The sequence below is a fragment of the Schistocerca nitens genome, chromosome 7 (genome assembly GCF_023898315.1).
Source record: "Schistocerca nitens isolate TAMUIC-IGC-003100 chromosome 7, iqSchNite1.1, whole genome shotgun sequence".
Classification (NCBI taxonomy): domain Eukaryota; kingdom Metazoa; phylum Arthropoda; class Insecta; order Orthoptera; family Acrididae; genus Schistocerca; species Schistocerca nitens.
In genome coordinates, this window is record NC_064620.1 from 335,649,822 (window position 1) to 335,673,195 (window position 23,374).

The 23,374-nt window shown below is 45.4% G+C and overlaps 1 protein-coding gene across 1 annotated transcript in view; it reads left to right on the top strand.

Moving 5' to 3' along the window:
- LOC126194930 (uncharacterized) overlaps window positions 1-23,374 on the top strand; it is a 538,570-nt gene that overhangs the window by 505,586 nt on the left and 9,610 nt on the right. Inside the window, exon 3 of the mRNA XM_049933312.1 lies at window positions 12,143-12,305. Within this exon, the coding sequence (XP_049789269.1) occupies window positions 12,143-12,305 (163 nt within the window). The remainder of the gene's footprint in view (window positions 1-12,142; window positions 12,306-23,374) is intronic.

Genomic DNA, 23,374 nt, shown 5'->3' on the forward strand with positions numbered 1-23,374 from the left:
AATTTGAGTTTGTTTCTTTAATTTTCGACACCACTGTAGATTCCCCGGTGATCTTGATCATACAGATGTAGAGCGTCACTGACATGAACGTAACATTGCTGGAAGGCTGTCTTGATGTCAGAACCGACTAAAAATTCGAGAAATGGTTCAAAGTGCTGCACAACGAAATATCTACACTACTGGCCATTAAAATTGCTCTGAGTCAACAGATGGGGACGTTTGCAAGACAAAAACTATCTGCACGAACAGTTCGACGACGTTTGTAGCAGCATGGACTATCAGCTCGGAGACCATGGCTGCGGTAACCCTTGACGCTACATCACAGACAGGAGCGCCTACGATTGTGTACCCAACGACGAACCTGGGCGCACGAATGACAAAACGTCATTTTTTCGGATGAATCCAGGTTCTGTTTACAGCATCATGATGGTCGCATCCGTGTTTGGCGACATCCCGGTGAACGCACATTGGAAGCGTGTATTCGTCATCGCCATACTGGCGTATCACCCGGCATGATGGTATGGGGTGAAATTGCTTACACGCCTCGGTCACCTCTTGTTCGAACTGACGGCACTTCGAACAGTGGACGTTACATTTCACATGTGTTACGACCCGTGGCTCTACCCTTCATTCGATCCCTGCGAAACCCTACATTTCAGCAGGATAATGCACGACCGCATGTTGCAGGTCCTGTACGGGCCTTTCTGGATACAGAAAATGTTCGACTGCTGCCCTGGCCAGCACATTCTCCAGATCTCTCACCGATTGAAAACGTCTGGTCAATGGTGGCCGAGCAACTGGCTCGTCACAATACGCCAGTCACTACTCTTGATGAACGGTGGTATCGTGTTGAAGCCGCATGGGCAGCTGTACCTGTACACGTAATCCAAGCTCTGTTTGACTCAATGCCCAGGCGTATCAAGGCCGTTATTACGGCCAGAGGTGGTTGTTCTGGGTACTGATTGATAAGGATCTATGCACCCACATTGCTTGAAAATGTAATCACATGTCAGTTCTAGTATAATATATTTGTCCAATGAATACCCGTTTATCATCTGCATTTCTCCTTGGTGTAGCAATTTTAATGGCCAGTAGTGTATTTATATTTAAAGCGTAGGTTCTAAATGAAAATGTGCATCCCAGTATGGGCAGAATACACATACTATTTCTGCGTCCTTTCTATCACGTTTGCCGCTCTTGTAAGTTTCGCATTTGTTTCCCTGGCATCGGCGAACAATGCGCCTGACGCAATCCAATTACGCGGCAGCCAACCGCAAAGCGTTCTGCCGGCTGACCGCAGAACGGAAATCCCCCCTAAGCAACGCCGGCTTTCCGCTGCCTGTCAATATCAAGCGCATGGGCTTGTTTGTCGCAGATTTCCACTGCTGGCCGACTTACTGCCCAAAAGTAATAAGTGTCGCAATTGCTACGTCATGTATCTCTGCCGTTCATTTCACATTAAGGACGTCGACTGACTTTCTGTGTAGTGTACGACGTGCAGTTCACTGGAATAAAGCGTGGGTCCCACATTCTGTCACGGAACGCTTTGTCTTAATATCCTATATAATTATTTCCAGTAGATCTAACGTTAATTTTCCAGTGCATTTGGCTACGACTGGGAACAGGTTACTGATGAACATACTGAAACATTGCAAATTAAATTATAAATTCGATTCACGTCGGATTAAAAGAAAACATTGAAGCAATTGACATTTCGCGTAATGCCCGAAAAGACAAGATAAGAGATACTCGAGCTCGTAAGGAGGCATGTAGTCTGTCGTTTTTTCCGTCGCTCCATTTGCGAGTGGAACAGGAAATAGAATGACTAGTAGTGGTACAAAAAAGAAACCCTCTACCATGCAACGTATGTTGGCTTACGGAACACCTTGAAACTTCTTTAATTAAATTTCTGCTTATATTGCTGAGTGAAACTGCCTATACTGAACCTACTGTCTCTTTGCTATTTTATCATTTCAACACTGAGCTACATAATTTGTCCTGACAAACAGAACTCAAACTTTTCCTATTCATTAATTACTCACAATATTCAGGGATTACGCGATCTGACTGCTTTAAAATTGATAACCTGACTTCAACTAATTAATACAAAAGAATGGCCCCGAAAGAAATCCTGGCAATAACCTATACATTTCATAAGTCACTTACCCCACAAAAATCTTCATTACACGAACTACAGCATTACAGCAGGCCCCAATACAGCCAGATAAATAAAAGATTCTAACTAAAGAAGGCTCTATTTACTAATAGGCATGTGGTTAGCAAAGGAAAGATTTTGCTGCAGAGTAAACAATGTATTTGCGAAATTTTACCTTAATCAAGAGACAACTAGTTCAAAAATTATATAATCATCAGTAATAAATCTCAGTGACGGAAATACATTCAGGCCGTCCGCTCGCGCTAATACTGCAAACCTCCAACACTGCTAATTATTAACCTCTAACCTCCATCGCTGCTGACTACTCACTCCCAACTTTCATCACTGCTGGCTGTTCACCTCCAACTTCCATCACCGCTGACTGTTAACTTCCAACTGCGAGTCCGACCAGCCACTGAGTCTCTTACAGGGTGCGCACAGCGCTGTCAGAGTTATTAATGCAGAGCGCTGCATAGCGCTGCCAACATACAGACACATAAAGAGGCTACTTACAACTTATGTGGGTGCAGATGTAGAAGTTTTTTAGAGAAACCGGAATGAATTTGTTTAAAATAGGTATCGGGAGTGTTCATGAAACATGTTGAAATTTCTGTTCTATTTGTTCGTATCACACCATGACCGAGAAAGGCTGAAACATCCTGCCAATCTCTCAACATTATAATGGAACTAACACAAGCGACTCGAATATAATTATCATTATGACTATCGCGAGCACCATCTCTGCATTACTGATCTGCTAATATTTTGAAAGCTGAGGGTAGGAGACGACGCACTGGCGGAAGTAAAGCTGTGAGAACGGGTCGTGAGTCGTCCTTGTTGAACTCAGTCTGTGGAGCAGTTGCCCGCAAAAGGCAAAGGTCCCAACTTCGAGTCTCGGTTTGGCACACAGTTTTAATCTGCTAGGGTTTTGCCTATCAGCGCACACTCCGCAGCAGGGCGAAAATTTCACTCTGGAATTGATAAGTTACATATTTTTTAGTGTTACGTACCCCAATTGCAATAAACGGAACCCTTCTAGGACCACTTTGTTGTCCGTGTGTCTGTCTGTGTGTTCGAACCCTTTTTCGCAGGACTAGGCAGACGTATCAAGTCGAAATTTATTTCACATGCCATGGTATATGATGTCCTGGCGATGTAAAACATTTAACCTTCTACATCAATGAAATCAAAAGCTACGGCCGTTTACGAGGGCTGTTCGGAAGGTAAATTCCGATCGGTCGCGAAATTGAGACCATTGTGAAAATCTAAAATGTTTTACGTGCAACATTTACTTACATCTTCTTGTCACTTCTCTACATAGCGGCCGCTCCGATTTAGACATGTGTCGTAGCGTTGTGCCGAGTTTCCAATACCCTCATCATAAAGGCAGCTGCCTGTGCTTTCTGCCACTTCTCTATGCTGGTCTGCAGTTCTTTTTCTGTGCCAAAATGTTGACTTCGTACCCTGCGGTTCATGTGAGCAGAGATGAAAACAAGAGGCAGCCATGTCTGGGCTATATCTACATCTACATTGATACTCCGCAAGCTACCGTACGGTGCGTGGCCGTGTGTACCCTGTACCACTACTTCTCATTCCTTTCCTGTTCCACTCGCAAACAGAGCGAGGGAAAAACGACTCTCTGTATGCTTCCGTATGAGCCCCAGTTTCTCATATCTTATCTTCGTCGTCCTTATGTGTAATGTCTAATGTCGGCGCCAGTAGAATCATTCCGCAGTCAGCTTCAAATTCCGGTTCTCTAAATGTTCTCAACTGTGTTTCTCGAAAAGAACGTCGCCTTCCCCCCAGGAATTCCCATTTGAGTTCCCGTAGCAACTCCGTAACACTTATGTGTTGCTCGAACCTACCAGTAACAAACCTAGCAGCCCGCCTCTGATTTGCTTTTATGTCTTCCTTCAATCCGACCTTGTATGGATCCCAAACACTAGAACAGTACTGAAGAATAGGTCGCACCAGCTTCCTATATGCGGTCTCCTTTACAGGTGAACCACGCTTTCCCAAAATTCTCCCAATAAACCGAAGTCGACCATTTGCCTTCCCCACCACAGTTCTCACATGCTCGTTCCAACTCATATCGCTTTGCAACGTTATGCCCAGATATTTAAACGACTCGACTATGTCAAACAGCATTAACTTAGATTTTCCCACATTTAGGACTAGCTGCCACTCATCAAACCAACTGGAATTTTTGTCTAAGTCGTCTTGTATCTCCCTACAGTCACTCAATTTCGACATCTTACCGTACACCACGGCATCATCAGCAAGCAACCGCAGATTGCTGCCACTAATCAAATGGTTCAAATGGCTCTGAGCACTATGCGACTTAACTTCTGAGGTCATCAGTCGGCTAGAACTCAGAACTAATTAAACCTAACTAACCTAAGGACATCACACACATCCATGCCCGAGGCAGGATTCGAACCTGCGACCGTAGCGGTCACGCGGTTCCAGACTGAAGCGCCTAGAACCGCACTGCCACACCCATGTCAATCAAATTATTTATGCATATAGAGAACAGCAGCAGTCCTATCACACTTCCCTGGGGCACTCCTGACTATATCCTTGTCTCTGAGGAACACTCGCCGTCGAGGACAACATTTATTCTATTATTTAAGAAGTCTTCGAGACACATATCTGTGAACTTATTCCATACGCTCGTACCTTCGTTAATAGCTTGCAATGGGGCATCTAGTCAAATGCTTTCCGGAAATATGGAAATATGGAATCTGCCTGTTGCCCTTCATTCATAGTTCTCATGGTATCATGTACGAAAAGGGCAAGCTGAGTTCCGCATGAGCGATGCTTTCTAAAATCATGCTGATTCGTACACAAAAGCTTCTCAGTCTCAATATTCGAACAGAGAATATGTTCAAGGATTATGCAGCAAACAGAAGTTAGGAATATTGGTCTGTAATTTTGCGGACCCGTTCTTTTACTTTTCTGATGTACTGGTGTCACCTGCGCTTTTATCTAAGGCCGGTATTACACTATCAAATTTCTTTGTCAAAGATTTGATCAAAGATTTGATCAAATATTCGTCAAATATATTTGACAAAGATCCTTGACGTGGCGCTAAAAAGGGGTATTGCACTGTCATCATATTTTTCGTCATAGTTCAAGATGGCTGACAACAACAACTCGTTCTCAACAGCATTGCATGTACCACAATTGTGCTGTGAGCACATGCGGAAGAGAAGTGGGGGGAAAAAAGGAAACGTACACGGGTGAAGCCGTGGGCTTTACGACGACACGATAAAAGCATTCAACAAACCTTGTTACGTGAGATTATAGTGGAGGACGCCAGTCGTAAATCAATTACTTAAGAATGGATGAGCATACATTTCTGTATGTGCTCATTGAAGTGTATCCTCATATCACAAAACACAATATTCACTTAAGAATTGCTATATCTGCAGAAGACAGGCTGAATGTAACACTCCGATTCCTTGCTACAGGAGAGGGTTAGGTTAGGTTAGGTCTCTTATCTTCTTAATCTATTTTTGTATTGAGGGTGCCTCACGTTGCAAAGCGCCTCATCAGCTTCATACATGTCTATTAATTTTGTAGTTGTCGGTACATACCAATTGTATTTACCGGAAAGCTTTATAAAAACACTACAGATGACAGAACGCTGCAACGATGCTAGCACTCCACGTGATGACATGTCACATTGCAGTAAACATAAGACAAGCGACTTCTTTGATCAAATCTACAGCGAGGCCCTAGATTTGATCAAATATTTGACGACATTTGACAAAGTTCCCTATTACACCATCAAATTTCTTTGACAAAGATATTTGACAAACAACAACAAGCCGTGTGGCTAGGGCCTCCCGTCGGGTAGACCGTTCGCCTGGTGCAAGTCTTTCGAGTTGACGCCACTTCGGCGACTTGCGTGTCTATTGGGATGAAATGATGATGAAAATCACACAACACCCAGTCATCACGAGGCGGAGAAAATCCCTGGCCCCGCCGGGAATCGAACCCGGGACCCCGTGCGCGGGAAGCGAGAACGCTACCGCAAGACCATTTGACAAAGATACTGGACAAAGAAATTTGATAGTGTAATACGGGCCAAATGACTTGGGACTTCGCGTTGGGCGAGAGATTCACGATAAATTCAAGCTAAGTAAGGGGCCAATACCTTAGAGTACTATTTGTAAAATCGAACTGAGATTCCATCTGGACCTGGTTATTTATTTGCTTTCAAATCCTTCAGTTTTTCTCTATTCCAGGTATGTTTATTACAATGTCGTCCATATGGGAGTCCATCCGATAGTCAAATGACGTTGTGTTTGCACGATTCTCCTGTGTGAACGATTTCTCGAACGTGAAATTTAAAACTTCAGCTTTCGTTTTGCTATCTCTAACTGACACACCAGACTGGTCAACAAGGGACTGAACGGAATCCTTAGACCCGCTTAGCGCTTTTGTATACGACCAGAATTTTCTGGTTTTCTGTTTGGTGGGCGATGAGAAACTGCAGGACCGCCTTCGTTGCCATTGCAGTGAGCGGTCGAGATTTGTCATTAAGAAAGAATTGCTTGACAGTTATATGGGCTGCGTGGAATCAGACGAAATGTCACGGCAGGCACCCATACTTATTGGGAGACACTATTCTCTTGGCGTCTTTACGTGCTCACTGTATGCTCAGAATTGAAAACACCATCGTGATGCGATCGATGAGCATATTACAGACATTGCCCAACACTTCTATACGAACTTGGTCGGATTTTCACTATGGTCTCCATTTCGTGCTAGATCGGACTTTACTTTCTGAATAGCCCTTGTATGTCACATATTTTTGCACTCGCAAACTTACTCATCAAAACCCATACGGTACTTCTCGTTGATCAGTAATCATGAAATTTGGCAAGAAGCAAGTTTTCACAGCACAAGTACAGGAAAAAATCCGAAAATTGTTAGTTTCGATTTAGATCACATGAAAAAAATTTTTTTTCATTTAATCTGACTGTCCGTCCGTCTTTAAGACCCCTTCTTCTCGGCAGACTTATAAAGTTGACCGGCCAGAGTGGCCGAGCGGTTCCAGGCGCTACAGTCCGGGACCACGCGACCGCTACGGTCGCAGGTTCTAATCCTGCCTGGGGCATGGATGTGTGTGATGTCCTTAGGTTAGTTAGGTTTAACTAGTTCTAAGTTCTAGGGGACTGATGACCCCCCACCCAGTTAAGTCCGATAGTGCACAGAGCCATTTGAACCATTTGAACTTATAAAGTTGACATTTATGTCTCTATATCTACATCTACATCTACATGGATACTCTGCAAATCACATTTAAGTGCCTGGCAGAGGATTCATCGAACCACCTTCACAGTTCTCTGTTATTCCAATCTCGTATAGCGCGCGGAAGGAATGAACACCTATATCTTTCCGTACAAGCTCTGATTTCCCTTATTTTATCGTGGTGATCGTTCCTCCCTATATAGTTCGGTGTCAACAAAATGTTTTCGCATTCGGGGGAGAAAGTTGGTGATTGGAATTTCGTGATAGGATTCCGTCGCAACGAAAAACGCCTCTCTTTTAATGATTTCCAGCCCAAATCCTGTATCATTTCTGTGACACTCTCTCCCATATTTCGCGATAATACAAAACGTGCTGTCTTTCTTTGAATTTTTGTCGATTTACTCCGTCATTCCTATCTGGTAAGGATCCCAGACGGCACAGCAGTCTTCTAAAAAGAGGACGGACAAGCGTAGTGTAGGCAGTCTCCTTAGTAGGTTTGTTACACTTTCTAAGTGTCCTGCCAATAAAACGCACTCTTTGGTTAGCCTTCCCCACAACATTTTCTGTGTGTTCTTTCCAATTTAAGTTGTTCGTAATTGTAATATCTAGGAATTTAGTTGAATTTACCGTTTTTAGATTAGACTGATTTATCGTGTAACCGAAGTTTAGCGAGTTCCTTTTAGGACTCGTGGATGACCTCACACTTTTCGTTATTTCGGGTCAACTGCCAGATTTCACACCATTCAGATATTTTTTCTAAATCGTTTTCCAGTTTGTTTTGGTCTTCTGATGACTTTATTAGTCGATAAACTAAAGCGTCATCCGTAAACAACCGAAGACGGCTGTTCAGGTTGTCTCCTAAATCGTTTATATAAATAAGGAACAGCAAAGGGCCTATAACATTACCTTGGGGAACGCATGAAATGACTTCTGTTTTACTCGATGACTTTCCGTCAGTTACTACGAACTGTGACCTTTGTGACAGGAAATCGTAAATCCAGTCACATAACTGAGACGATATTCCATAAGCACGCAATTTCACTACGAGCCGCTTGTGTGGTACAGTGTCAAAAGTCTTCCGGAAATAGTCTCATACTAAGTATATGGTCCCTAGGCGGTAAAAAAATTTTAAGCTTCTGCGTCAATGGAATCAAAAGATACTGGCATTTATGTTGCACATTTTGATATCTTGCCAGCATCGATATCGACAATAGGCAAAAATCATCGAAATTCTTAATTCCTCGAATGGATGAATTGTCTATACATATAGCTAAGTTTGTACGTAACCCTCGGGGCGTGAATCCTACTCGCACTACCCGGGTTATATTCTCATCTGACTGTCTCTTATAATTACAGAAACTTTTCTTCTAGTTTTGACGTGTCTCTGTACCAATATGTGACACTTTGTTTCAAACACTCAAACACTCATCTGTTATATCGTAGTGACTTAATTTACTAAAATTGTGCGCATTCTCATCAAATTTTTCAATTGCTCCCATTTTCCCATATTCAAATCGAACACCGTCTGACTGGGTATATTCCGTTCGCCATTTACACATACGGCCAAAGTAAGGCCTAGTCAGAAGCGTCCGACGGCGTGTCCAACGCTTCGGGCGTGCACGGCGCAGCCTGCTCATCGTCCTCATCCGACGATAGGCAAATAACTTCCTCCTCGGCCTCAACGTCCGACGTATCCGACGCCATCTCATCCTTAACATTGAAACAATGAACTCAAACACCCCGGACAATGATGAGGCAAAACATTATATCACCTGCTTAATAGCTTGTTTGTCCGTCTTTGGAATAAAATATACCACTGATTCCGCGTATCAGGACTCCGACAGTTTGTTGGCAGGTTTGTGGAGGCATGTATCGTTAGATGTCTAGCGGTGATGGCGCCCGATAGCGACCCAGATGAGTTCCACAGGATTCACATCAGGGGAATTTGGTCGGCCAGATATCAACGTGAGTTCACTACTACGCTCCTCAACCCACTGTAGCATGGCTCTGGCTCCGACACACGAACAATTATACTGTTGGAAGATGACATCGCCGGCGGGAAGAGATCAAGCATGAAGGCGTACACGTGGTTCGCAGCTGTCAGTGTGTCTTCGATTACTACTACAGGTTCTATGCAAGCGTACGAAAATGTATCCCATAGCACAATACTGCTCACACCAGCATGTCTCCGTGGCGAGCTGCACATTACGAGCCGCCGTTCAACTCGATGGCGGCGTTTGTGGAGACGGCCAACGACCTAGCGTAACAAAAATGTTGTTCACCTGAAAAGCCGATACGTTTCCATTGATCGACGGTCGAATACCGATTGTCCCGCGCCTACTGCAATTCTCAAATGTTTTTTATTCCAGTCTTTGATCACAATACCATTCCTTTGACGATGACTGGTTTTAGTCAGTAATGACCATCTTCGGATCTACAATATAAAAATATATACACTTCGTGGGCAGTCTGTCTTTCAACACAATACAGCATTACATATCTCAATATACTATCATACCATTCCTGTGACGATGACTGGTTTCAGTTAGTAATGACCATCTTCGGATCAGCCCGCGGCTCGTGGTCTTGCGGTAGCGTTCTCGCTTCCCGCGCACACGGTCCCGGGTTCGATTCCCGGCGGGGTTAGGGATTTTCTCTGCCTCGAGATGACTGGGTGTTGTGTGTCTTTCATCATAATTTCATTCTCATTCACTCGCAAGTCGCCGTAGTGGCGTTAAAGAACTTGTGGAGCGGCGGCCGAACCGCCCCGCGAGGTGTCTCCCGACCACCAATGCCATACGCTCATTATTATCATTATCTTCAGATCTACAATATAAAAATATATACACCTAGTAGGCAGTCTGTCTTTCAACACAGTACAGCATAAAGCGTACCTGTTCTACACAATGTTCTAATGTGGTAAGGACGTAATGGCATCGTCAAAACATATAAAAATGCTCAGCACAGCATCGTCACATAGATGTAAAATATGGTGTAAAATAGGCCACATCGTCCATACAGTCATTTTGCAACTGGCTACTGAAATGCAGTAGCTACCAGAAATATGGTTGCCTACTTCCTTCACAGATGTCGCTACTGTGTGCTTAGATGTAGTCATCATTTACGCAAGAAACATAATCTGTTAAAAACACGTAAGGTAAAATACATGTAGCAGACTTTTAAATATTGATAACTGTGATAGAAACCAAATGTGACACAGTAAAAGACGAATACAGTTACCCATGTGGAATTATTAAAAGGTGAAACTTCCCCTTTGAATGTAAAGAATGCCAGTGCTGGTAAAACTTCTACGTTACTTGATTTTCAAACTCCAGAGTGAAACTTAACGTACTGAGACAGTTTTCCCTTTACTTATTCTGATCATTACTGAACTGACACACAATATTTTAGCGCAACGCAATCTGACTTTTAATAATCCCTACAAAAGAATTGCCCTGACTAACAACCTATACCCTTCATGCATCACTTACCTCACAAAAATCTTCGTTACACTGCAATACAGCGAGCGCCAATACTGCCAGCTAAATAAAAGATTCTAAATACTGAAGGCACTAACTACTGATAGGCATATAGTTTAGCAAATGAAAGATTTTGGTAGAGAACAAACAATGTATTTACCTTAATAATGTATTCACCTTAATAATGTTCAAATTCGTGACATCCACTTTCTTTTTCTGACGGACACACGTCCAGATCGTCCGCTCACATTAACATCTCAGAACTCTGGCATCTCTCTCCCCACATCCACCACTGCTGGCGGCTCACCTCCAACTGCCCAACGCTACGAGCTGTTCAGATCCAACTGCCCAACACTACACTGGAGAATAACTTCCAACAGCGAGTCCAACCAGCCACAGACTGCACACAGCGCAGTCAGCGATTTTAATAGAGAGCGCTACGTGGCGTTACCAACATAAAAACCTAAACAGCCTACTTACAAAGGAAATATATTAATATAATAGCTCTGACACTTTTATGGTGAATTTACGGTCAAAATTAAAATATTCGTAATACATTGCCTATAGCAACCTATAAATTACCTATGAAAGATAAAATTTTTATGTGGCAAAATACTGCAATTGTAACTGACGATGTCGTTGGGTTACCTCATGAACGCGTAGTGGTGCACTGCTTCGGAGCTCCATTCTCGGCACTGTACCACGAACGGCGTGCTATGGAACACTTGCGAGTGCACCAGCATTATGCTATTTCGGCAGAGACGCCACAGATCACCATCGACCCTATTTTACAGAGCAGACAAGTCTACGAACCCCACGTTCTGTGGAGAATCGTGGACGTCCGACCATTTAGCGTCTAGTGGTAGTTTCACTGTCCTTCTACCTCTTTCAGTAGATGCTAACGACAGCAGCACGTGAACATTCGACCAGCTTCGCCGTTTTCGAGATACTCATTCACAAGCTCTGCGAAATAGTGATCTGCCCTTTGTCAAAGTAGCTTATCTCAGTAGACTTCGCCATTTGCAGCCCACGCCCTTTGTTACCACGCCACGTGCCACGTGGCACCAGGCGGTATCCAACGTCGCGGTGGGCAGTTGATAATGTTTTAGCTTATCAGTGTATGCAGCGCATTGATTTCCGTGACTGTTCAGATATCTCGTGCGAACAGGTCTCGTTACATTTTATGTGTTTACTGGGAGGCAGTGTAGTGCAGCGATTGTGACGCGGCCGGCGTCGTGTGTTGCAGCGTGGTGGTGGACGACGTGGACACGGGCAGCCACGAGCAGCTGCAGCTGGAGGCCGAGGAGCGCCTGGAGCCGCAGCCGCAGCCGCGCGCCAAGACGCCCGAGGGCGAGGACGCCCCCGCACCGGAGGAGCAGCCGCCAGACGCCCGCATCCGCCAGATACAGGTACCTACCAGCCGCCTGCCTGCCTCTTGCAGACTAATTCCGCCTTATGCAAGGCACCGTTTTATATCCAGAATGAGATTTTCACTCTGCAGCGGAGTGTGCGCTGATATGAAACTTCCTGGCAGATTAAAACTGTGTGTCGCACCGAGACTCGAAATCGGGACCTTTGCCTTTCGCGGGCAAGTGTTCTACCATCTGAGCTACCCAAGCACGACTCATGTCCCGTCGTCACAGCTTTACTTCTGCCAGTACCTCGTCTCCTACATTCCAAACTTTACAGAAGCTCTCCTGCGAACCTTGCAGAACTAGCACTCCTAAAAGAAAGGATGTTGCGGAGACATGGTTTAGCCACAGCCTGGGGGGTGTTTCCATTCTGGAAACATTCCATTCTGGAAATATCCCACACGCTATGGCTAAGCCATAACTCCGCAATATCCTTTCTTTTAGGAGTGCTAGTTCTGCAAGGTTCGCAGGAGAGCTTCTGTAAAGTTTGGAAGGTAGGAGACGAGGTACTGGCAGAAGTAAAGCTGTGACGACGGGGCGTGAGTCGTGCTTGGGTAGATTAGTTGGTAGAGAACTTGCCCGCGAAAGACAAATGTCCCGAGTTCGAGTCTCAGTCCGGCACACAGTTGTAATTTGCCAGGAAGTTTCACCGTTTTATACCGGGTGATCAAAAAGTCAGTATAAATTTGAAAACTTAATAAACCACGGAATAATGTAGATAGAGAGGTAAAAATTGACACACATGCTTGGAATGGCATGGGGTTTTATTAGAACAAAAAAAACCTCATATTGCTAGACGTGTGAAAGATCTCTTGCGCGCGTCATTTGGTGATGATCGTGTGCTCAGCCGCCACTTTCGTCATGCTTGGCCTCCCAGGTCCCCAGACCTCAGTCCGTGCGATTATTGTCTTTGTGGTTACCTGAAGTCGCAAGTCTATCGTGATCGACCGACATCTCTAGGGATGCTGAAAGACAACATCCGATGCCAATGCCTCCCCGTAACTCCGGACATGCTTTACAGTGCTGTTCACAACATTATTCCTCGACTACACCTATTGTTGAGGAATCATGGTGGACATGTTGAGCATTCCCTATAAAGAACATCATATTTGCTTTGTCTCACTTTGTTATGCTAATTATTGCTATTCTGATCAGATGAAGCGCCATCTGTCGAACATTTTTTGAACTTTCGTATTTTTTTGGTTCTACTGGAACCCCATGTCATTCCAAGCATGTGTGTCAATTTGTACCTCTCTATCTACATTATTCCGTGATTTATTCAGTTTTCAAATTTATACTGACTTTTTGATCACCCTGTACTTTTGTTGTTACCTAAACGTGTTTTAGCCGGCCGCGGTGAGAGAGCGTTTCTAGGCGCTTCAGTCCGGAACCGCGCGACTGCTACGTTCGCAGGTTCGAATCCTGTCTAGTGAATGGATGTGTGTGCTGTCCTTAGGTTAATTAGGTTTAAGTAGTTCTAAGTTCTAGGGGACTGATGACCTCAGATGTTAAGTCCCATAGTGCGCAGAGCCATTTGAACCATTTGAACTGATGACCTCAGCTGTTAAGTCCCATAGTGCTTAGAGCCATTTGAATCATTTGAAACGTGTTTCAGCACTTCATGTGCTTTCTTCAGTGGCATTTTTGTATATTTTCTTTCTGAAAAATTATTGTTACATGTTGACCTCCCGTGTAGGTTCGTATGAATTCTCCGTTTGAGAGTATTTACATTTACAAATTGACAAATAATTATCTGTCAAATACTAGACATTAGTTTACATACAGTGTCCGCCTCCATGACTAAGTGGTCAGAGTGTATGATCGCTTTGTGGAGGTCCTGCGTTCGAGTTCCGATACTGCCAAGGGTTACTACTTGCTGAGAGGAATGGAAAAGGCTGCACGCAGCCTCATAATACCGTTTGAGGAGCTACTTGACCGAGTGGTTGCCGCTCCAAGTTCAAGAAAGCCGACAACTACCGGAAGAGCTGTGTGCTGAGCCAACGCCCCACATATCGCATCGAGTGGGAGGCAATGACACGGCAGTCGGTCGGTTCCTAATGGCCCATTAGGGCCAGCACGCGGAGCTTTGCATTGCTTTGCTTACATACGATATTGCCTGGAGACATATGACAGTGAATTGAGGCCTTATACACTGTCGGAAAAAAAAACCTCGAAAGGTGACGTCGATTTTGATCTGACGGCGGTGTATGACACCTGGAGGATAGTAGATGTACTAATAATAGTTTCAGCGTCGACCAACATACACCGTAATGGCATAGCTATCAGAGCGCCATCTATGTCTACTTTAATAGAGAATCATCACAGCCAAAAGGCTCACTGTGGTGCAAACATATGAATCAACCAGGCAACAGAGCCACAGAGTCGCACTCTCACCATTGCGCTGACTGATTTCGGTGAGTTGCTTTGCCTCTCACCATGGAGGTGTTTGATATTGGTGAGTCGCCTTGCCTTTTACCATTGAGGTGCTTGATTTCGGTGAGTCCCCCTCCCTCTTATTATTGACGTACCTGATTTCGGTGAGTCCTCTTGCTTCTCACCATTAAGATGCTTGATTTCAGTGAGTCCCTGTCACTGGACAGTCATGTACCATTCTCCCACCGACGCCGCAGCCTCAAGAGATCGAGACAGCGGCGGCGGATGTGGACACAGAAAACTACTACACAGAGCCCTGGCAGGTGGAGGGCCCAAAACGCAGACTCAAGAAAACACCAGCACAAACAAGCGAGCAACCAAACTCGCTAGGCAACCGAAAGGCGCTGTTGCCTACACCCACTAGCTCACCTCAGGCTAGCAACATTAACACACAACAAAACGCAAACACAGTTGTGGCGAACAACAACAAAGCACACAAAGCCACAACGGTGCCCACACAACACAAGACTGGTTTCCCCCCAGTTGTTATACAAAACTATGGGAACCTTAGTGCCCTTAACACTGCATCGCGGCAAGGCACATTACATGCAAAGTACTCGGGGGATAGGGCCTCACTGCACGTTGCCACAGACAATGAATATAAAGATCTTCTGACCTTCCTCAAAGATCGGAAGATCGAACATTACACGTACATAACGCTGGACGAGAGAACCCAGCAGTACGTGATCAAGGGAGTGGACCCCAGCACCCCCAACGAGACAGTACATGCGGCCCTTTGTTATCTGGGATTCGACTGTAAAAGTGCCTCCCGGATGACAGGGTTCCGTACACACGCACCGCTACCACACTACATGGTTGAGTTAGCCGACGCGGCTGATTCCCGCGCCATCCTGCAGATAAAGAGCTTTCTGCGGATGGACGTACGTGTAGAACTTTATGAACCACCCAACGTCCCCCAACAATGCAACAACTGCCAGCGGTTCGGCCACTCGGCCCTCCGCTGCGGCCTGGCAACTCGCTGCCGCGGATGCGCTGGCAATCACAGATCCAACACGTGCACACAAATACAGCCAAACCAGCGACGCTGTGCCAACTGCGGTGGGCCCCATGCGGCAAACTTCAGACAGTGCAACTCATACAAACAGGCGCTGAAGAGAAAACAAGACAAAAGCAGGGTACTGTACGACATACCACGCCCAAGGCCAGCGCCGAACCCAGTAAGGAACGGCGTAACGTTTGCCACGGTTGCACGCCCTGGCGCAACGGCACAGGCTGCGGAACCTCAGCGCCCTACACACACACGTGAAACAACCGCTGCAACAGCCACACAACAGCCACAGGCAACACCTGAAACCCAACAAGCATCGGTACCAACATCTATGCCCCCAAACAACACGACCCCACTCCCGGAAATCACGTGCTGCGAAGAAACGCACCATTTACAGGAAAACACATCCACACAAGAACCCCCCGAACCCCAAGCCCAGAGGAGGAATAGACGTACACGCAAACACAGGGCGGGGAACACGAAATCACCACAACAGGCCACGCAACAACAACAGAACAGCAACACATTGGAAAACAGTCAACAAGACACCGAGACTGTAACTCACACTACCATCCCCCTCACCACAGAAGTAACACAGGCGCCACAACCTCTGTCACAAAGCACAAATGCCGCTCCTAACAACACGCCAATACCCGCACAAGCGGCCGCTAACTCCACAACAGCACCTCCGGCTGCCACACCCAACACCAACACACCACCTGGGGGAATACTGGAAACATTATTCCCCCGACACACGACCGTTCAAATCCTTACCAAGGTGCTGACGGCCGTCGCTACACTCATCACCCAGCTCATGAGCGCCGAACCCGGGCAATACTGGGCTGTCATACACACTGCCATCACATCACTCTTTCACATTCTTACATGAATAATATGCCACACCCGGCCCATAATGTAGACCCGCACACACTATCACAGATCCTGTTCTGGAATGCAGACTCGATCCACAACAAAAGGGCAGAATTTGCCGCGTTCATGGAGCGCAAGGGAGTCCTTGTCGCGCTACTGAGCGAGACTAAACTTAAACCGCACAAACAATTAAACTTTCCTGGCTATTGTGTCTATCGTACCGACCGACACAAAGACATTGAGCACACAAACATAGAGCTCCCTGAACTGGAAAAAATCGAGGCTACGGCCGTCAGAGTCAAGTTCAACGGAGCCTACACCACACTGATATCGGTATACAACAGCCCTGTAGGCATCTCAACACGCGATATCAGCACATTACTCAACATTTCACCGCGAGTAATAGTCGCTGGAGATCTGAACGCGAAACACCCAGAATGGAATTCACACATACGAAATCCCAACGGCAAAAAACTGTACGAACATTCACTAGGCAGAAACTACATTATACTAGCGCCGACTGAACCGACGCTCATTCCCCATCAGAGGGGACACAGGCCAGACGTGATAGACATGGCCCTCATCAAGGGCATTGCAGCGACACTCAACGTTGCCGTTGAAAACGATCTGGCCTGAAACCACCAACCTGTAATACTATACATTGAGGAAACACTGCAGCACGCGGAACAACGCAAGATGTTGGACTACGGGCGTGCGAATTGGACATTGTTCAAGCAAACGCTTGATAGCCACATCCCACCTATACACGAAATTAACGAAACAGCACAAATTGACGAGGTAGTAGAAAGCCTCACCAACGCCGTCCAGGACGCAATGGCAGGCACCATACCTGATCGCACCTCACAACAACGCAGTGCGGCCCTGCCCCAGGAAATCCTGGGCCTAATCTCAATGAGGAATCGCCTCAGGAGACAATGGCAGCGCGCCAGGCGCCCGTACTTCAAACGGCACATTAACAGACTACAGGGCATCATACACGATAAAATACAAACACACAGAACACAACAGTGGAACCAAAAACTCGAAGGGCTGGACACCACACGACCTGGCGTGTGGCAACTAGCCCGACACTTCACCACGGAGAAAATATACACCCCAACGCTTCAAGGGCCTGACGGACCTGCATACTCAGCGGAAGAGAAAGCAGAACTAATGGCCCGAACACTCGCAGCGTCATTTACACCGAACCTGGTACCATCAGATCCAGCGTTCACACTTGCTACTGACCAAGAGGTTACACGCATTCTAGCCCAACCATCGCGCGACGACATTCGACATGCTAGCACAGCCGAAGTCTCCTGGGCTATAATGCATTCCGCTGCTAGGAAAGCCCCTGGTCATGATGGCATTCAAAACCGTGTCCTCCAGGAGTTCACGGATAAAGCAACTGAGTACCTAACACACATAACGAATGCCATACTAAAACACCAACACTTCCCCGCCTTTTGGAAGACGGCCAAGGTCCTGATGTTCAGGAAGCCGGGGAAAGACCACAGCCTCCCACAAAATTACCGACCCATCAGCCTTCTGAGCTCGCTCAGTAAGGTTGTTGAGAAGGTGATTCTCAAACGCATCACTAGGCACTGCGTAACAAATGACATCCTGAGACCGGAGCAATTCGGCTTCAGGAATCACCACTCCACAACACAACAACTCCTACGGGTCGTTGAACATATAACACATGGCTTCAACATAAACAAAGCTACAGGGGCAGTGTTCCTGGACATCTAAAAGGCTTTCGACCGTCTATGGCACAACGGCCTCATCCGCAAACTCAGCGACGCGGGATTCCCCGACGGGCTGCTGCGTCTAATACACTCATACCTCACAGACAGGAGTTTCAACACTGACGTGCAGGGAAAACAATCAACACGACACGGTATACACGCGGGAGTACCCCAGGGAAGCATCCTAGGGCCCCTACTGTTTAACCTCTACATAAACGATCTCCCAACCACACACAACACAATGATGGCAATCTACACGGATGACACAGCCATCCTTGCGCAAGATTGGAAACCATCAAACATTACGTCACGCCTACAGACTGCACTCAGAGTGGCCGAGCCTTGATTGGAGAAATGGCGTGTTAGAGTAAACGTCGACAAGTGCGAAGCCGTTCTGTTCACTAAAAGACCGAAGCAACTGCGCAAACACCGCTACTGCAGACCAATAACTCTACATGCACGTCCAATACGTTTCCGCGAGAAAGTCAAATACCTCGGTGTCTGGCTGGACCGGAAATTACTCTGGGGGGACCACATACAACACATGACCAACCGAGCTAGCGCGAGGCTCAAACAGCTCCATCCTATGCTCAACAGGCGTAGCACACTGAACAGAAGGGTGTCGAGGTCCATGTACATGACACTTATCCGACCCCTGATGACGCACGCAGCTCCCGTCTGGGGATACGCTGCGCCTACACGCCTGCGCCGTCTGCAGCTCATACAAAACAAAGTACTCAAAATCATAAGCAATGCTCCACGATACACACGCATCGCAGACCTTCACCGGGAATACCGACTTGAGACTCTCACGGAGGTAATCCACAAACTCACCACAAGACTATACAGAAACTCCAGACATTCGCAGAACCCGTTTATTCTGAATCTGGGGAACTACGACCACAACCATAGATGGAAACATAAAAGACCAAAAGACATACTTGCAAGGACATAACATCTATGGCCAAGCATACGCAAACATAACGGCACAGGCGAGCCCCTGTTAATCAGACACATTTACTGGATATCCAGCTGAAATACACTGCCGAATAACTGGCACCACACAGGGAAGCCGTACCGTACACTGCATGCAAACAAGCTCCACACATCCCCCACACAGTGAGATGATCTATGGCCGATCTCCCACTACTGTATAACGATCTTGATTGTTCCAGGAATGTAGCAGCTTCAGCAACTGGGACACATCGCCATCGCTTGTCACGGTAATGATGCATGATACCTATACTAACAAATCCAACCTTGCATGAGCTATCGCAGCTAGTAAGCCACTACTGCTCTTACTACCCATCCCACTGTCGCAGAGGTTTTTTTCCCACGGCACGAGCCATGGCACTTTTTTCCCTCTGCTCTTCAAATCGCTACCCTCACTCGCGTTTCGTCCACTATCTATCACCTGATGGACCGTGTTAATGCGTAGCCTTACCCAGACGCACGGACAACATCACAGCCCAGCATCCTGTGATCCACTTACTAGATAACTAACATGTTTACGGAGGTGACAGTAGAACTTTTGGTTTGGCCACCACGCTGGTGCGGGCGTGGAGGGGCCCCACCTCGCGTTTAGTGAGTCCCTTCGCCTCTCACCATTGAGGTGCTTGATTTCGGTGCATCACCAAGCCTCCCACCATTAAGGACCTTGATTTTTGTGAGTTTCCTTGCTTTCGCCATTGAGGTGTTTGATTTTGGTGAGTCCCCTTGCCTCTCACCATTGAGGTGCTTCATTTTGGAGAGTCCCCTTGCCTCCCATCATTAAGATGCTTGGTTTCAGTGAGTCTCCTTGCCTCTCAACATTGAGGAGCTTCATTTCGGCGAGCCCCTTACCTATCACCATTAAAGGTGCCTCATTTCGGTTAGTCCCTTGCCTCTCACCATTGGAGTGCCAGATTTTGGCAGGTCGACTTTCACCTCACCATTAAGCTGCCTGATTACAACGAGTCCCCTTGCCTCTCACCATTTAGGTGCTTCCAGAATGAGATTTTCACTCTGTCGCAGAATGTGCGCTGATATGATACTCTCTGGCAGATTAAAACTGTATGCCGGAACGAGACTCGAACTCGAAATCTTTGCCTTTCGCGGGCAAGTGCTCTACCAACTGAGCTACCCAAGCACGACTCACACCCCGACCTCACAGCTTTACTTCTGCCAGTATCTCGTCTCCTACCTTCAAGACTTTACAGAAGCTCTCCTCCTAACCTTGCAGAACTAGCACTCCTGAAAGAAACGATATTGCGGAGACATGGCTTAGCCACAGCCTGGGGGACGCTTCCAGAATGAGGTTTTCACTGTGCAGCGGAGTGTGCGCTGATATGAAACTTCCATGCGGATTAAAACTGTGTGCCGAACCGAGACTCGAACTCGAAATCTTTGCCTTTCGCGGGCAAGTGCTCTACCAACTGAGCTACCCAAGCACGACTCACGCCCCGTCCTCACAGCCCTACAACTGCCAGTACCTCGTCTCCTACCTTCCAAACTTTACAGAAGCTCTCCTGCGAAGCTTGCAGAACTAGCACTACTGAAAGAAACGATATTGCAGAGACATGACTTAGCCACAGCCTGGGGGATGTTTCCAGAATGAGATTTTCACTCTGCAGCGCCGAGAAAGAGAATGGCTTCTCCGCAAAAGCCAAGTTTATTTTGTGTGAGCTCTACATGGAATTTTATGTACCACACATGCTGACAGCTTTACATATCTGAGAGCTTGACATATTTTCTTTCAAAACGCAAAATCTATTACCGCACCCACTTTTCACAGAATTTATGTTGCTCTACGGCATCTGGCCCATCGCTCGGCAAGATTCAGCACACTTCTGAAGACTTCCGACATAGCTCTGTCTGAAACATCACAAACAAAAACGTTTCATAGACTACAACCATACAATCCGGAAAATTCACTAGCAATTCAGACAACTATTCGTGAAAACGTTCATTGTATGACGAGAATAATTCAGGTTTCGTTTTTTGTTTCCAAATATTGCCGACCTACACATGGATAATCCGCAAGCCAGATAATCCGTACCTGGATAATTGCGAGTCTGTCGTAGTATTTTTCGAATTCTATGGGTTTTTGTGCATTTTTACGCTTTTGAAGGCTCAGTGTGGATCCACTCCCTTCCCAATTAAGCATTATTTTCAGGACTTTTGAAAGGGAATTACGAAAAATAATGCTTTTTTTTATTTTAATGTTGGAAAAGTTCTTTACATTTAATTACACCTTTCTAGCAAACATAATGCTAATCTGGTGTGTTTTATTCTCGTGGATAAGGGTGATGCTCCAAATAAAATATTCTTTAAACATCTGAGTATTCTGTTATCGACGATCTCCGTAGAAAAGTGATTGTTATCCACAGGTAGCTGAAGCTGTTGATATCAAGAATGGGCACAACGTGTTTATTGTGATTTCCAGTTTTATTTCTTTCATGTCCTGATAGGTCCTCACACACTTACTAAGGCAGCAAGTAATCACATTATAAAAATTTTTACAATCTTTTACCAAACAGCACTGAAATTTTACCGAATGGTGCAATATGAACGAAACCAAACTTACAAGACAATGCACTATGTTCTCACGCACATTTATAGAAACAAGAAAGCTATGCATAGTGTATTTAACACACTGTTGTCTATGAGTTGCTTGCAAAGAAATCTAAAACTGGACTGAGCTCTTCTGGTGCACATTTGGTAATACTTATAAGTGTATTATGCCCTCCAGAGTATTCTGAAAACCTCTAGTACCATATTAAATATTATCCAGCCAACCGGTTTACCTATTAGTGAAAATTTAGACAAAATTATACTTTCCGCATGTAGAAACATCTATGAACAGGAATTGTTACAAAAGATATGATAAATAATCATGAATTTTTTCAAGTAAGTGATTTTTCATCAAGATTCTTTTTTGTGAAGCAAACTACATTTTCGTTAACAAAAACTAAGTGTTTAGACAATGAATAATAAATTATAGTAGGAATAACCTAAACACAATTTCATGGTTTGTAAGATATGTCCTACACTTAGAACAAATTAAATGAGTTACTTTGTTTTCTAAGGGCATTTGTGTTTAAAGAAATGTTCCCAATCATATTTGTCTGTTTCAGAGTGAAACTGATTGAACAGCCAAATCTCTGGAATATGACAAATTTAAATTCCAACATTAGCCATAATTGGGCGTTGAAATAAATTCAGTGCTGGCAAACGAAAATTTGTCCCAGACTGGGACTCCCACCCAGATATCCCTCTTTATGTGAGTGGCCACCTTAACCGCTTCGGCCATCAGAGCACGCTCCACGTCCAGGCCAAGATCCCAACTTGTCGCACACTGCATAAGTAGTAACCCATGTCCATTATCCTCACTCTTACAGCCTCATGCTGATCCCCACGAGATGTCGGACATAGAGAGCATCTGCACTGAATGATCATTAATTGCTGCCAAGGTGCATACATTTATAGGTTTGGTGTCTGTTATTTTGGACATGATTGAAAGAACAAACAGACACCATTTGTTTTTGATCCTGCAGCTGTATACACACTGTGATTCATCAGCCAATACCGCTGCGTTTTATGCAACCCGCAGTGCCTTCAAATACTGTGTGCAACGTTTTCATATTCTATCACTCGCTACATGCGAACTGTTAGTTCTACAGAAATTATGAACAGGGCCTTTTTGTAGGAAATTTAACGTAGTTAAATTCTATGTGGAGATATGTTTTCACTAAAGACCGTAGTTTCCGAATTATTCGAGAAAAACGTACAAAAGCGATCTTAAAATGCTATTTTATTGAGTAACTCGTAAACTGCGGTCTCCAGCGAAAACATTTTGCAGTGCAAATTTTAATTACATTAAATTTCCTGCAAAAAGGTGCTTTTTATTTTTTTTGTAGGACTAAAAGTTTGTGTATTCTTAGCAAGAAAATATGAAAATCTTGCATGTTGTTTTTGAAGGCATTGCGGGTTGCATGAAACGTATCGGTAGGGTCAGCTGAATCACG